Source organism: Capricornis sumatraensis, chromosome 2 (genome assembly GCF_032405125.1).
Source record: "Capricornis sumatraensis isolate serow.1 chromosome 2, serow.2, whole genome shotgun sequence".
NCBI classification, from domain to species: Eukaryota; Metazoa; Chordata; class Mammalia; order Artiodactyla; family Bovidae; genus Capricornis; species Capricornis sumatraensis.
Genome location: NC_091070.1, coordinates 92,860,179 through 92,877,169, shown reverse-complemented (window position 1 = coordinate 92,877,169; position 16,991 = coordinate 92,860,179). Strand labels below are relative to the sequence as shown.

At 42.5% G+C, this 16,991-nt stretch overlaps 1 protein-coding gene across 2 annotated transcripts in view; it reads left to right on the top strand.

The window, feature by feature from the left end:
* IQGAP2 (IQ motif containing GTPase activating protein 2) overlaps nt 1-16,991 on the top strand; it is a 307,112-nt gene that overhangs the window by 197,270 nt on the left and 92,851 nt on the right. For both annotated transcript variants that reach the window (XM_068966679.1, XM_068966681.1), the window contains exons 11-12: nt 337-497; nt 7,979-8,103. In XM_068966679.1, the coding sequence (XP_068822780.1) occupies nt 337-497; nt 7,979-8,103 (286 nt within the window). The remainder of the gene's footprint in view (nt 1-336; nt 498-7,978; nt 8,104-16,991) is intronic.

Sequence of the window (16,991 nt, the reverse complement as noted above, 5' to 3'; positions counted from 1 at the left end):
TCCAACCGGTGGCTTAATTATTTGGTAAGACTAAGCCTGTTGGCAGCCAGTATAGCTGCAGGCAGGAGGAGGCTGCAGCCGTGCAGATGTTCATGGAGTCATAACCAAGGGTTGTAAGTAACTCAGTTCCCCAGACGAGCATCTAAGGAAAGTCTAGAAGCCACTGACCCATTCTTAAAAGCCAATGAAAAATAGATGACCAGGCAGCCCTCTTCATCCTGGGTTCTCACAATCTCTGACTTTTCTGTACTCTTTGAAGTGAACCTTCTGAACCCCCATCACATACATGGGGTGTGTGAATTTGGGGAGCTTATATTACCATATGTTTCCTAACAGAACTACTTGGCCCATGAGGAGCTCTTGATTGCGGTGGAAATGCTATCTGCTGTAGCTTTACTCAACCAGGCCTTGGAGAGCAGCGATCTTGTGTCTGTGCAGAATCAACTTAGAAGCCCGACAATAGGCTTTAACAATCTGGATGAGACATATGTGGAACGGTAAGGGAACATTTTCCAAACTTCCTTTCAATGCAGAGATGTCTGTTTGGCAGACCTCACAGATGAACGATTTATTCCTTCCTGAAGAAAGCCATATAGCCTTGCTTACTGTTTTTTTTTTTTTTTTGCCATGCTCATTTTCTTAAAAGCTAGTCTACTTTGTTCTAAGAGTCCTTCAGATATTTGAATACTTCTTCCCAGTTTTCCTTTTAGAGGAACAGAGTCTAAGAAGGAGCATCCCATGGCAGTTTCTTACTGTATATATTATTAGCAAAAATTGATAGGCTTAAGTAAAATAAATGTTGAATGCCTACCTTCCCTTGGGCTTCTTTAGAAAATAACAGAATGTGGAAGAGCTGGAAGCAGCCTTAATGATCGTCCAGACTGGTTTCTTAGTTTACTGGTGAGGAAACTGAATCTGGATTTGTGGACCCAAAGTTGGGCAGTTGAGCTTCAAACCTCATTCTTCTGATGGTTAAACCAAAGGACTCCAGAGACCCCAGTGGCTCATGACAGTGGGTAACGATCTCAACTTAGTGTCTTTTATTTCTTGTTCCTGAAATAAGCTACTTGATAGTATAGTTGATAGAATCAAAAACACTACAGCAGGTATAGAGAGAAAACCAAGGGCCAGAATCATCAGTCAGGTCAGTCACTCAGTCGTGTCCGACTCTTTGTGACCCCATGAACCGCAGCACGCCAGGCTTCCCTGTCCATCACCAACTCCCGGAGCTCACTCAAACTCATGTCCATCGAGTCAGTGATGCCATCCAACCATCTCATCCTCTGTCTTCCCCTTCTCCTCCCACCTTCAGTCTTTCCCAGCATCAGGGTCTTTTCCAATGAGTCAGTTCTTTGCATCGGATGGCCAGAGGATTGGAGCTTCAGCTTCAGCATCAGTCCTTCCAATGAATATCCAGGACTGATTTCCTTTTGACCTCTCTGCAGTCCAAGGGCCAGAATAGGGAGCCCAATTAGAAATAGAAGTCGCTCAGTCGTGTCTGACTCTTTGCAACCCCATGGACTGTAGCCTGCCAGGCTCCTTCTTCCATGGGATTCTCGGGGCAAGGACACTGGAGTGGGTTGCCATTTCCTTCTCCAGTGGATCATCCCGACCCAGGGATCGAACCCATGTCTCCCAGAGTGCAGGCAGATTCTTTACCAGCTGCGCTACCAGGGAAGCCCTCATTTTACTTATAAGTGAGCAGCTATGGATGATCAAGGGCTCAGACTCTCTTCAAGCAGCTTCCTTTGCTTAAGCAAAAGGGACCGAGGGAAAGGAACACTCTCATACGGAGGTGGATGTCACCAGAGTGAACCCTGCCATTCTGGATGTGAGGCCAATTAGAGGTTAAGACAAAAGCCCAAGTTAAAACGAGTGAATTTCCATCTTGGATTCTTGTGACCACCAGGGGGAGATGTCTGCATAGATCTTGACAAAAGCACTTAACTGGTTCTGGAATTGCTGAAGTAGGTAATTCTCTTGAGTGATGTACAGTCGTACAGGAGAGATAAAGACTTGCTAGATTTTTTTTAAATGGTATTTGACCACTTGTCCATGTAGAGAATGGCCCCAAAGTAGCAGAACAGCCTCCAGGGAAGCCCTAGTAGAACAGTGGCTTTTCCTTGTTCTCGGTCATCTTGGAAAAACTGATGTTCTTATGCAACTTAATTTGACGATTTGGTTTCTTTTTTCTTTTTTAGTGAAAGTGAAGTTGCTCAGTCATATCCGACTCTTTGTGACCCCATAGACTGTCTAGCATAGTCTAGCACACTCCTCCATCTATGGGATTTTCCAGGCAAGGGTACTGGAGTATAAAATGGTGTATACCATTTATACTCCAGTATATAAAGGGTTGCCATTTCCTTCTCCACGACTCGGTTTCTATAACTCCTTAAAGTCTATTTCCAAGGTAATTTATTTCAACCTCTGCTGTTTATGTTAATGGCGCCATCCACTCCTCCAAGCTTAGACACCTCCAGTTAACGTGAGTTTTTCTCTGCCTTTGTGAGACACCCTGGAGCTATGCGTAGCCTGCTCACTTTTTCCCAGACAGTGGCCAGTATGTGTGCACCGTACCTCTGCATAACGTTTCCATTTCCCAGTGACCACTTCGTTTAGACATTTCACTTTTGCTTTTGAAATGACCTCCAAATTGGTCTTGCTCTGTTTTTGCCATCCTCATTCATTCTTTTCTAACTAGGCTTTTCTGCTTTCTCAGTGTTAGAGAAGGCAGAGTTGGTCTCTTCCTTATGAAGCCTAACGGTCTAACAGGACTTGTTGATGAGATAGTTTTCAAGACACAGAGCATCCCTGCCACCTCCCTCTAAATGACAGTACCCCCTCCCTCCAGATCACCCACTTTGATTATTAAAAATCCTCTCTTCCTCTATCTCAATTTATAAATAACCTGTTAAGGAAATGGACCCACACCCCATTTGAGAACCACTTTTATACCTGTGATTTTCAACTGGGGACATGAATAGGCTTTAGAGTGCAAATATTCTGTATGAAAGACTTTTAAAATAAAATCACAAATTTTAGCGCTTTCCAGATCACCTGGATGACCCAATACCAACAGGAGTTTCTTGAGCCCCTTTGGCTCTTATATGGATTGTGGCGTTGGTCCCAAGTGGCTCTCCCACAGCCTCATTTCAGTTTCCATGCTAGCTTTTAACCAGGTTCTTGGAAGCCCAAGTGGGCGGGTTTTCAACGTGAAGAAACACTATAGCTCTCCCTTATGGTCTTACAGCTTCTTCGTAGTACATGGGTGCTGCACAGGGCCACCTGGCTGAATTCTTACAAGGTCGCTACCCATTTACCACGGCTTCTGCCCTTGGGACTCTGTTTTCCCGGAAAGGTTCTTTTGCCCAATTCTCACAAGAGTGATACAGGGTTGGCATTGGCTCTGGGCATACAGTGTTTCCAGATTGTTCTAAAATGTACTTACGTTTATCATGCGCTCCCTGCAACTGTCCTCTGTTCTCATCTGCATTACCCTCAACGTGGTGTTCTGCTCGTAGCTCTAGCTCTAGTCCTCCTTGCATTCTGCACTTCGGCCAAGCCGGATCCAGACACACTCTGTTCTTTCTGGTTTATCTGCTCGTAAGCATACTTGTCTCACCACTAGGAACACAGTGCCTGTCACCCATCTCCAGCTAGCACAGCTCTGGAGCTCCCAAGCCGTCCCTGCCAGGGATGATGCTTCTGTGAACTAGTCCCATGCTTCTCTCACCCCAGCCAATGTCATCTCTTCTGAGAACTAACATGATGTGGTTAAAGGAACATAGCCTTGGAGCCAAAAATAATCTGTATCACTCCTCCTAGCCAAGCCCCTTTCTCTTCATCTGTAAAGCAGAGAAACACACACAATGAAAGCACCTGCTCTGCATTTGCAAGAGCCTCTATGAGCCTGTCCCAAGCCAGGTGCTCCATCGCTAAGGGTTTCTGTCTTCTCCTTCCTTGGAACTCCGTTCCTTCCACTCTTATGTACAACCTCTAATTTTATGACTTTTCCCATGCTCCGCTCTTATACCCTATTTGAGCTTTTTTCCATCTTATATAAAGAGCTGAAAGGCTTCCCAGGTGGCACAAGTGTTCTTGCCTGGAAAACTCCATGGACCGAGGAACCTGGTGAGCTACAGTTCATGGGATCGCAGAGAGTCAGACACAAATGAAGCGACTTAGCACAATGGGCTGAAAGCTCCTGGACATAATGGCTGCATCTCGTCCCTTCCAATCTCCCTATAGTGCCTGCCACAGGTTTTGTACATAGTTTGTACTTCATAAGCATCTGGTGAGTGAAGCTGACATTTTGGTCTTCTTCAAAGCTCCCCAAGTGTGTTAGAAAGGTAATCTTTCTAGTCTAACCATAGCAGACACCAAAGGGAACTCTCAGAAAGGTGGGGAGTAAAAAGACATAGACCTGTTGGGTAAACTACAACAGCATCGAAAGCTGATATCTTTAGTGCTGGAGACTAATACTCATATGGAAAGCCTGTGGAGCTCTGTTGTGTTAGTCATCGTATTTTTTCCTTTTGCTAGTATTTGCTCATTTGCAAGGAAATGGTGGGTGAGTGTGGATTTTATTTTTTTCCTTCTTAAGCTTTTTCATTTTATTCCCACCGGATCATCATTAAGATGTCAGATATATGAAATGCCTGAAAGGGTTTTGCACTTTCTTATAGAATGGTCCCCATCTATAATGGATTCTAGTGAGTGCAAGTTGCTGTTTGTCCATTGTCATCGTGATCAGTGTTATTTGTTATATATTGCTACTCATAAGTGGTTCCCTGGTGGCTCAGATGATCAAGAATCTGCCTGCAATGAAAGAGACCCAGATCAATCCCTGGATTGGAAAGATCTCCTGGAAAAGTACTGGGGACCAGCCCCGGTTGGATCCAGGGTATCCGAAGTGTGGACGGCGAGGCAAGAGAGATATATAGATATAGAGAGAGATAAGGAAAGAATTTGCAGTTAAGAGAATAGAGGAGAGAAAAGAGGCTGATATTCCTTGGTTTACAGAGAAAGCCAATAAAGCCTCAGACAAGAGACTTACACTGTTCACGTAGGCCACAGGTGCCCTCTTGAATAGTGGAAGGTGCCCCCACCTTAGGCACCTTCTCGAGTGGGTCTTAGAAGCCCAGGCAGGAAAGTGAACTCAGAGGGCCCCTGTGCTCCAGGGAATTAGCCTGAAAAAAAAGATAAAGAGAGAAAGAAGGTACGACATGGGGAGGCCAAGCTTGTGCAAGACCCGTAACCTTATTTTCAAAAGGAGCTTATATACCCTAAGTTTTACATAATGGAAGATGCAGAGTCATGCAGGGGCCACAGTCCTGACCCTTACTGATACCAGGCTTTCTTTCTGCATACCTTTCCATATACAAAAGGTCTCAGGTGATTTACATTATCTTCTGGCCAGGAGGCCTGTTAACATTTTATGGCTTTTTTCCTTGATAAATGTTAATCAACCAAAAAACTCATTTTCCCTTGAAGTGTTTTTTCTTTAACCTGCATCACCCTCAAAATGCTAACTAAAGTTAGATTCCTATAGCACAAAGGTGCAGTGGGTTATAATAAAGAAAGTACTTAACTCAAAGATCTAATGTTGCTAATGCCAGGGCTACTCCCTGTTTTTTCTATATACCAACTATATCAACAAATAAAAGATAGGAAAACTTGGCAGCAAGTATTGGCTCAACAATGAAACCCTTAACCAGTTCTATTCTAATGATTTTTAACTCCGAAAGGCTCTGCATTCCTAGAATGTTTTAAGCTTCCTGTGCCTCTCCCAGTTGGGCGGCTATAAACAATCACATGCGTAGTTGAAAAAGTCTGGATAAACCTGTCAGGCAAATTAGAAAGCTATCAGAGGGGCTTGAACTGAAACACTCCAATTACATGCCCAGGAGACTTATAAACTAGAGCTCTAAGTTAATTTTCTTCAGAGAAAGGTAGTCGGGGACAGTCCCCCATTGGTAACAGAGGAGTTGGTGAAAAATAGCAGGACAGGCAGATTCTGGTTTTGGGGTAGATGCTCGAGCAGGTCCAGGGGGTCCCTAAAGTCCTGACTCACCTTTGCCTGTCAGGCCTCTTCCTCATGACCTTTGTCATGGGTGGGATCTCCCGTGCTGGCTCCCGGCAGAAAAGGAAATGGCAACCCATTGCAGTACTCTTGCCTGGAGAACCCCATGGACAGAGGAGCCTGGTAGGCTGCATCCGACTAGGAGTCGGATATGACTGAGCGACTTCACCTTCACTTTTCACTTGTATGCACTGGAGAAGGAAATGGCAACCCACTCCAGTGTTCTTGACTGGAGAATCCCAGGGATGGGGGAGCCTGGTGGGCTGCCGTCTATGGGGTCGCACAGAGTCAGACATGACTGAAGCAACTTAGCAGCAGCAGCATTAGCAATGAAAGAGACCCAGATCAATCCCTGGATTGGAAAGATCCTCTGGAAAAGGAAACGGCAACCCATTGCAGTATTCTTGCCTGGAGAATCCCCATGGACAGAGGAGCCTGGTGGGCTACAGTCCATAAGGTCGCAAAGAGTCAAACATGACTGGAGTGACTTAGCATGCACGCAAGTGTAGAAAAGTATTTTCTTAGGTTTATAACTCTTGATAAGGTGAGAATCTCACACAGGACCTCGAGACACTTTCAAGGCTGTGTTTGGTAATGCCTTGTTCAGACACAGAAAATGAGTCCTCCCCAGCACTTCCTATTCTGAATGCTATTTTTCTCTTTCAAGCTACACCCAATGGAAGACGTCTCAGTGTCACCTTGGAGTGTGCAGAACTTTGAGAAAACCTGTCACAATGAGAAAACAGTTACAGATCCAATGTAGTGTTACTTCTTTGAACCTCTGCTATAAATCTGTTGGTTCTATTCAGAAGTCAAATTGCAAAGTGAATCAGTATATACATAGAGGATTGAGCTTCACTTCTTTGGTATAAAGATGCACAAGCAAATTAAACTATTGGGTTTCTACACTTTGGCCTGGAATAACTTACTCATGTTAGCTTATGGTTGTAACACTGTTTCTGTAATTTCAAACGGGAAAACTGATGACTAAGAAACGAAAGTCTCTTAGTAATATGTCGAGATGAAGTATCGGATTATCTTTTTACCCAAAATTTCTCAAGGCAAGAGAAATAATCAGCGCATCAACCAAGTTCTGTTTTCCAGAAGGTGAGGAGGGTCAGGGGTCTGGTTGAGGTGTAAGAGTGGGATGACAGGGAGCAGACACAGGAGCAAGGTAGTAGCTGTGTGAAGCCTGAGGAACGGACAGGTGAAGAGGAATTCCAGGGCATTCTAGTTCAACTCACGCACCACCTTGTCAAGAAAACAGGCAGTGAAAGTGCACGATCTTCACCAAGGTTTCTGGAACTGCAGTTGCATTTTACTTGATTTGTCATTGGGTGTATGTATTAGGCTACAAGGTAACCCAGCTATGTTAGGGTCACAGTAAAAAAAAAAAAAAAAAAAAGGGTGGCGGGGGCTCCCTAGGCTTGGATTTGGCCAAGGAAGGAGAGAAAAAAAAAAAGGACCCTTGATGGAAAGACTAGAAGCCATGGTAATTCTGAAGTTTACATCATAGTAGTCATCTGGAGTCTGAGCAGAACCAAGACATACAAAGGGAAGGAAAAACAGTTACAAAAATAAAAAAAACTAGTAACTTCACAAAGTTAAGGATGTTGAGGTTTCTTTGCTTGAGATAAATACAAGATTGGAATTTGAGGAGCTCTTTATTAAAAAACATTTGTGCCTAGAAGTATTTGAAGGACAGAAACAACAGTATTAGTCTAAGTGAGCTTGGTGTATGTTGACAGAGCTGCGCAAGACAGTTTTACTTGCCTTTCTAATCTTTGCCTAACTTCATAACATCACATTGGGCCACGTGTGTCAAACTTAAGATGCGTAACATGAACAAAGAATGAACCTCTCTGATAGGTGTCATGCTTGTTTTTTCTTCTACAGTTATGCAAATGCACTTTTCTCCATTAAACTGGAAGCCTTATCCCAAGGGCAAGATAGCTTAAGCTGGAATGAAATTCAGAATTGTATCGATATGGTTAATGTTGAAATTCAAGAAGAGAATGACCGTAAGTATGGAAGAGTTTCCTTCTCTAGTTATGGTGGGAGAGTGAGGTAGCTGGACAGCACAGACCTCTAGATCAGGGCTGCCAATCTTTTGCTCATGGAGTCCTATGAGAAAACATTCTTCTTACAGGTACGTATGTATTTATATATAAATGTTACCTCTGTACTACTATCCCAATGTGTTATAAACATTACAAAGTGAACATAAGACAGATAAGAATAGAATAAAATACACAGATGCAAGTGCTAACTTTTAAAATTTCCTGGTGCTTGAGCTTCCCTGATGGCTCAGCAGGTAAAGAATCTGCCTGCAATGCAGAAAAGCCACAGATTTGATCCCTGGGTCAGGAAAATCCCCTGGAGAAGGAAATGGCAGCCCACTCCAGTATTCTTGTCTGGAAAACCCCAAGGACAGAGGAGCCTGGTGGGCTACAGTCGGAAGGGTCTCAAAGAGTTGGACATGCCTGAGCGACTAAGCACACACACTTGAAAAATGACTAAAGAACTCAGTTTTCTAAGCACTCAGCTTTATTTTGACCTTTCATTTGGGTCTTATTCTGAAATATGACACATATTTGGAGAAGGCAATGGCACCCCACTCCAGTTCTCTTGCCTGGAAAATCCCATGGATGGAGGAGCCTGGTAGGCTGCAGTCCATGGGGTCGCACAGAGTCAGACACGACTGAGCAACTTCACTTTCACTTTTCACTTTCATGCATTGGAGAAGGAAATGGCAACCCACTCCAGTGTTCTTGCCTGAAGAATCCCAGGGACGGGGGAGCCTGGTGGACTGCCATCTATGGGGTCGCACAGAGTCGGACACGACTGAAGCAACTTAGCAGCAGCAGCAGCATGACACATATTCCTGCTCTAAGAAGAAATTACAGCACAGTCTAACTATTGTTTATGGTCTCAAATCATGGTGATTTGCTGTTTCTAGAACTTAGGAGCTCTCAGAATGTTCTGTCCTAGTTTATTTTCGTAAGGTTTACAACCTAAATGTCTCCGTCAGCAGATGAATGTATGAAGATGTAGTGTCTGTTTGTGTGTGTGTGTGTCTGTCTGTCTGTCTGTCTGTCTGTGTGACGGAATACTATTCAGCCATAAAAAAAAAATAAAATTTTGCCATTTGCAACAATATGGATGGGTTAGAAGAGCATTATGCTGACTGAAATGTCATACAGAGAAAGGCAAATACTGTATGAGATCACTAATGTGAAATCCAAATAATATAACAAACTAGTGGATGTGACGGAAAACAGGCAGATTCACAGATCTCTATCTGTGGAGCAGACTAGTGGTGACCAGTGGGGAGAGGGAAGGTGGGAGGGGCAAGTGGGAAGTGCAAACTATTGGGTGTAAGATAGGCTTAAGAATGTACTTACAACATGGGAAATAAAGCCAATATTGTGTAATACCTGTAAATGAAAAGGAACGTTTAAAAATTGCATAAAAAAGATTAACATGCTTAAGCTCTGTGCTTACTCTTTATAGACATCACGGAAGTTTACAGTGTTTTGTTCTAGTTTGTTTTGGCTAAGTTCTTAGATCTGGCCTTCTAAACTGTATCTCATTTTGTTCCACTACAGTCACTGAAGATAAAACATTTGACTTCGTTCATTGCATTTGCAGAGCTTTCTTCGCTTTCTTTCTGACTTCCTATGAGCCCTGCGCCCAGTATCAAGGCCAGGTTTACTTACTGGCTAAACAACTTCTCACTCTAGACCTCTTGTAGAAAGCAGGGTCCAGGGGCGCTGCTTGGACGTGGCGTACCTTAGATGCCACTGTTAGACTGATTGCTGAACTTTTTTTCAGTTTGTCCTTTTCAAGAGTTGTCTACAGATCTGTTTCCCCTTTAGTGACAGCAGGACTTTCTGCTGCCTCTCTGCGTTTGGGGATCCCTGCTGACTCTCCACTCGGCTCTTTTCTGGCCTGTTGGCTGGGGAGCTGGTAGTTCTTGCCAGATGTTAGTTGTGAGGAAAGCACTAATTTAAGCAGATGCTCAGCATCATCAGTGGGGGCTCGGGGGGTGGGACATGACACTGGTGTGTGTGTCGTGTTGCAAAGCTCAGGCCCCCAGCCTCCTGCCTTCCTCCTTGGCCCCTAGCTCCACACTTGCAGGGTGAAGCCATGGTTTGGGTGCTTTGGCTAAGGCCATTCAAATCTTGGCAAAGCACAAAATTATGTTGCATCTTTGTTTTCTAACATTTTCGTTATTCTTTGTGACAGTATGTGCAATCCAAGTTTGCTTTGGTGATTTCTCTATGTCCTGTTAATACAAGTGAAGATGTATCAATTCCCAGTGCTGCCTGAATGTAGTTTTATTCTCATTCTTGACACTGACAAGGGGGAGGAGGGACCTGCCATTTTTTGTCCCAGATTATCAGATAGAGCCTTTGCTTTTACCAGGAAAAGAGAAACTGTAACATGTGTATAACTTTAAAAGAAAGTGGTCTTTTGTAGGTGAATTGGGCAGGTGGGGCGGGGGGGGGGGGGGGGGCGGGCGGGGGGCGGGGCATACCACACAGCTTGTGGCATCTTAGTTCTTCAATCAAGGATTTAACCTGCGCCCTCAGCAATGAACGCGGAGTCCTGACCTCTGGACCGCCAGTGATTTCCTGGTGGGTGGATACTTTTTTGGGTTGGTTTTTTTTTTGGTTGCACTGGGTCTTTGTTGCTGCATGCAGGCTTTCTCTAGTTGTGGTGAGCAGGGGCTACTCTTCCTTGTGGTGCCTGGGTTTCTCATTGAGAAAGCTTCTCTTGTTGCAGAGCACAGACTCTAGGTGTCTGGGCTTGGTAGTTGGGGCATTCAGTTTACTTCCTTGCCGCACGTAGAATCTTCCTGGGCCAAGGATCAAACCTGTGTCCCCTGAATTTTCAGGTGGATTCTTATCCACTGTACTAGAAGGGAAGTCCTAGATGAATACTTTTAAGCGAAATTTCTTTAGATTTGTGTGGCATTTATCTAAGTAGCTGTACTATAATGTTATTCTCCACGAGATATATCATTCAGCAATTATCATATTTCTTTTAGCCATCTCAGTTCAGTTCAGTCGCTCAGTTGTGTCTGACTCTTTGCGACCCCATGAACTGCAGCATGCCAGGCCTCCCTGTCCATGACCAACTCCCGGAGTCCACCCAAACCCATGTCCATTGAGTCGGTGATGCCATCCAACCATCTCATACTCTGATGTCCCCTTCTCCTCATGCCCTTGATCATTCCCAGCATCAGAGTGTTTTCAAATGAGTCAGCTCTTTGCATCAGGTGGCCAAAGCATTGGAGTTTCAGCTTCAACATCAGTCCTTCCAATGAACACCCAGGACTCATCTCCTTCAGAATGGACTGGTTGGATCTCCTTGCAGTCCAAGGGACTCTCAAGAGTCTTCTCCAACACCACAGTTCAAAAGCATCATTCTTCAGCGGTCAGCTTTCTTTATAGTCCAACTCTCATATCCATACATAACCGCTGGAAAAACCATAGCCTTGACTAGATGTACCTTTGTTGACAAAGTAATGTCTCTGCTTTTGAATATGCTGTCTAGGTTGGTCATAACTTTCCTTCCAAGGAGCAAATGTCTTTTTAATTTCATGGCTGCAATTACGATCCACAGTGATTTTGGAGCCCAGAAAAATAAAATCAGCCATTGTTTCCACTGTTTCCCCATCTATTTGCCATGAAGTGATGAGACTGGATGCCATGATCTTAGTTTAACCATGTAGAGACTAATATTTCCTTTCTAGGGGACTTAATAGAAAAGATTTAATTTCTCTCTGTTTTGGTTTGTCGTTTTATCAAAATGGAGTATCTTTGCTTAAAGTTCTTTAAATATTGGGAGAAGGAAATGCAACCCACTCCATTGTTCTTGCCTGGAGAGTCCCATGGACATGGGAGCCTGATGGGCTACGGTCCACGGGGTTGCAAAATCAGACATGACTTAGCACACTGAAGTATTGAGTTGGATATCATCTGTTTAGGTGATTGCTTTAAAAACTGAATGAAATATACTGTTGCCAGGCCTGAATTGCATAATATAGAAATTAAATCATCTGAAAGACCTGAGAACTTCTCATGGACATCTTGAAAGTGCATTGCTCTCCCACCTCACCCCTGCCACACACTCCAGGGTCTAATCCCATGTCTAAATTGTCGTGTGGGTGAGGTATGCTGCTGATGGGAAATGTGAAAGCTGAATTGAGTGGAGAAGCTGTTAAACGCATTACCTCAGATTTGGATGCTCTGCTGATGTCTTAATGGAAAGTTTACTTTCCCCAGTCGAACCTTAGTGGAGCATTAGTTTGACCAGAGAGCTTAGACAAGGTTTCCTTCCTGTGAATTTTTGCTTTTTAAATTTGGTAGGTACCATTCTTTGTCAGTTATCTCACTGAGATGGTAGTCTCTCAAATACTGACAGCATCTTTAAGGAAACGCCCACCCTTTCGTTGGACTAGAATGTTATAGTATCATATGATGATTCAAATAAGTGGGCCATGAGTTGAGGCTCAACAGTCTTTGCCCAAATGGGATTTTCTCTTTATGTATGAACACAGGACGTGATGCAGATGTGCCTAGGGGACTTCTGGGAAGGTTTTCAGCCCCTGTGAGGTCATTGACTATGACATCAGCAGCTTGTGTTCCTATAAACACACCAAAAACTTAAGCCGCTGATTTCAATCAAGTCAGCTGGACGGCACTCATTCCCAGGTGATCGGCTGTTAGGAACACACATTCTCTTTCTCAGATGTAGTTCTGTAAAGATCATTCTTGAGTGGGATGTTTAAAAATATTTAGAACAGTAGACCCAAGGGGATGCTGAGAGAATGACATAAGCGTTCCATGCTCTCCAGTTTATAAACTTTACAGGGTGAAGTGATAATGACGTGTATGTGGCTAATACTTGGACTTTCCCAAGTTCTTCCAATGTTTTGAGATAACCTAACTTGCACATTAGAGAAGTATTTTTGCTGCTTCTTCCAACATACTGGAGTATTATAATCTGGATAATTTCTAGGCATTTTAGAAAGTCCCTTTCCTCCTATAGACTTTTTCATTCTTAACAATGGTCTTTATGGGGTCTTTTATTCAGGAGATACTTAGCTAAACAATTTACCTTAATTTGAATGTCAAGATGAAGATGCTTCTTAAAAATTAAAAGAATATATTCTGTTTCATAGCATATCATACTTCATAGAGTGGCTTCTGTTTTTGATGAAAAATAACTGACAGAATGAGAGAATGTTTGACTTTAAGTATGTTTATTTTCTAAGCTTACTGCTTGTTAATGTTTAGTTTCTTTAGTAATTCTTGTCCATGAGCACTCACCTGGGAAGCAGAAGCCCCCTGTTAGTATGTGAAGGTATGTACATGTCCGTGTGTACTTTTGTGTACGTATATTCATGAACAATATACCCATGCATACATACACTATAGTATGACTGATTTATAGTTTATTTTTAAGAATAATGTAGTATTGAGAAGCAGCCTCCGAATAGGTCCTTTCTGCTAAACTTTCAAATATTTCCAACTGCATGACGTGGCTTCTGTGCTTCTCGTTCCTGGACCTGTCAGTCTGTCCTAAGATCCTGTGTATAGTAGAGACAGTAGAAGTTTGAATTGGTGGGTATGCTTATTCATCCTCTGGTACATCCAAAGGGTTCCAGATGTTATTTTCCCAGATGGTATTAGAGGATTTGTGATGTTAATTAGCCATACTTGGACCTTAAAAATTTCCCCAAACATGCACGACTTTGGTGATTTCTATGGAACCTACCTACACTTGCCGGCTTCCTGTGGTTATTCTAACTAATTAACAGTAAATAAAATTTTAAATTCTTCAGTTATACTGGCCACATTTTAAGTGCTCATTAGCTACATGTGGCTAATGGCTACCATACTGGATGGCCCGAACATTTTCGTCCTCACGGAATATTCACTGGACAGAAATGGACTATATTAACCTTGGAAGTCACTCTGCTAACACTATAGGGAATTGTTTGGTTTTGAACTGTCTCTTAGGAGTTCTTTACTAAGTGGCGAAGTAGAGTAAACCAAATAATAGAATGCATATCCAAATCTCTTAGCAATTCTCTTTTCTTTTCTGTACCTCTTTACAGTAAGTCCTTCTAGCCCTGGTATTCTCTGATTCCGTCCAGTAGCAGTACTCGGCATTATTGTCTAAGTGAGGCTTACGCTGGAAATGGGCTGTTACTTGTATGTCAAGTTATCTCCTGTTTTATTTTTCATAGTACTTCCTTTCTCTTTTTATTCAAATCTAAAGAAACGGTGTTGATACTGAACTAACAAGTTCCATGGGCCAACATTATCTCCTGTTTTTACAACACCTTTATTGGGATATAATTCATATACCATAAAATTCCCCATTTTATTGTGTTTTTATGGTGGTTTTATATATTTTAAAAATTGTGCAACCATCTCTAGTATCTAAATTCAGAACATTTTCATCACCCCAGAAAGAAACTCTGCCCATTAGCAGTCATTCCTTTTTCCTTATCCTGCCATCCCCTGGCAACGGCCAATTGCTTCGTGTCTATGGATTTTCCTATTCTGGGTATCTCATATAAAGAGAATCATGGAGTATGGGGCCTTTTGTGTCTGGCTTCTTTCTTTCAGCATAAGGTTTTCAAGGTCCATCAGTGTTGGATCATTATACTTCATATTACTTTCTGCTGCTAAGTCACTTCAGTCGTGTATGACTCTGTGCGACCCCAGAGACGGCAGCCCACCAGGCTCCCCTGTCCCTGGGATTCTCCAGGCAAGAACTCTGGAGTGGGTTGCCATTTCCTTCTCCAATGCATGAAAGTGAAGAGTGAAAGTGAAGTCACTCAGTTGTGTCTGACTCTTAGCGACCCCATGGACTGCAGCCTACCAGGCTCCTCCATCCATGGGATTTTCCAGGCAAGAGGACTGGAGTGGGGTGCCATTGCCTTCTCCAATATTACTTTCTAGGTCAGGTAATATTCTGTTCCATGGGTATGCATTTTGTTGATCCAGTTATCAGCTGATGGGTATCTGGGTTGTTTCTACTTTTTAGCTCTTGTGAATATTGCTTCTATAAACATTCATGTGTCAGCTTTTGTGTGGCCATGAGGTTTCAGTTCCCTTGAGTATATACCTAGCAGTGGAACTACCAGATCATATGGAAGCTGGATGCTTAATATGTTAAAGAGCTGCCTTAGTTTACCGAGGTGGCTGCCATCCTCCATCTCCACCACCAGTTTCGCCCCATCCTCAGAACACTTGTTATTGTTTGTCTTGTTCAATATAGCCATCCTAGTGGTTATAAAGTGGTATTTTTTTGTGCTTTGCATTTGCATTTTCCTAATAACTAGTGATACTGGGCATCTTTTCATGTGCTTATTTGCCATTTGTATATTTCCTCCAAAGAAATATCTGATCAAGTCCTTTACCTGTTTTAAATTGGGTTTTCTTTTCTATCGTTGAGTTATAAAAATTCTTTATATACTTGCTATTCTTGTGTATCAGGTACCTAAGGTTTCTTATCAGATACAGAACTTGTACTTACTCCTATTCTGTAGATAATTTCTTTGGTGGTGTCCGTGGAAGCATTACAGGTTTAATCATTTTTTATCGAATTATAGTTGATGTACAAATTATGTAAGTTACAGATGTTTATTGTTGATGTACACATTACATATTACAGATTAATATATTGATTCACAACTTTCAGAGGTTACATTCCATTTATAGTTACTTTAGAAGATTGGCTACACGGCCTGTGTTATACAGTATATCCTTGTGGCTTATTTTATACATAATAGTGTGTACCTCTTAAAGGTTTAATTTTTACAACGTCCCTTTGTTCCTTTTCTTGTTTATGTTTTTGGTGTTTATAGGTCAGAAGTATTGCCTAACACAAGGCCACAAAGATTTACCCTCACTTCTCTTCTAAGACATTAAAAATTTATAGTTTAAGCTTTTGCGTCTAGATCTGTATTCCGTATTGAGTTAATTTTTGTGTGTGATGCAGTGAAGGGAGTCCAACTTCATCCTTCTGCAGAGGACATTCAGTTGTCGGTGCCCATTTGCTATGAAGACTTATTCACCTGTGGCATTGTCTTGGTCAGGTGTCAGTGGACTCTAGATGTAAGGGTTTATCTCTGAACTCTAAATTCTATTCCATTCACCTATGGATTTCTGTTTATATCAGTACCATGCAGTATTAGCTGTAGCTTTGTAGTAAATTTGAAATTAGAAAGAGTCCTCCTATGCTGTTTTTTTTACCCCCTGCATTACATTGGTTATTTCTTGACCCCTTGCATTTCCGTATGAATTTTAGAGTCAGCTGGTCAATTTCTGTTAAAAAAAAAAAAAGGGCAGCTGGAATTTTAATAGGGGTTGCATTGAATCTGTAGATCAATTTGGAGATCTCTGCCATCTTAGTAGTATGAAGCCTTTTGATCCATGAACGTGGGATAATTTTTCCCTTTATTTTGGTCATCTTTTTTTCCCAACGGTCTTTCATAATTTTCAGTATATATGTCATATCCTTGTTCTGTTAAATTCATTCCTAAGTGTTTATTCTATTTGTCATCTATTTGTAATTGGAATCTATTGTGGAATTTTTCCTTAATTTCATTTTCAGATTGCACATTGCAATTGTAGAAAGATGAGTTGACTTCTGTACATTGGCCTACTGTGTACCCTTGTGTGCTGTGCTTAGTTGCTCAGTCATATCCCACTCTTTGTGACCCTATGGAGCCTGTCAGGCTCCTCTGTCCTTGGGATTCTCCAGGCCAGAAGACTGTAGTGGGTTGCATGCCCTGCTCCAGGGGATCTTCTCAACCCAGGGATCAAACCCAGGTCTCCCACATTGCAGGTGGATTCTTTCCATCTGAGCCACCAGGGAAGCC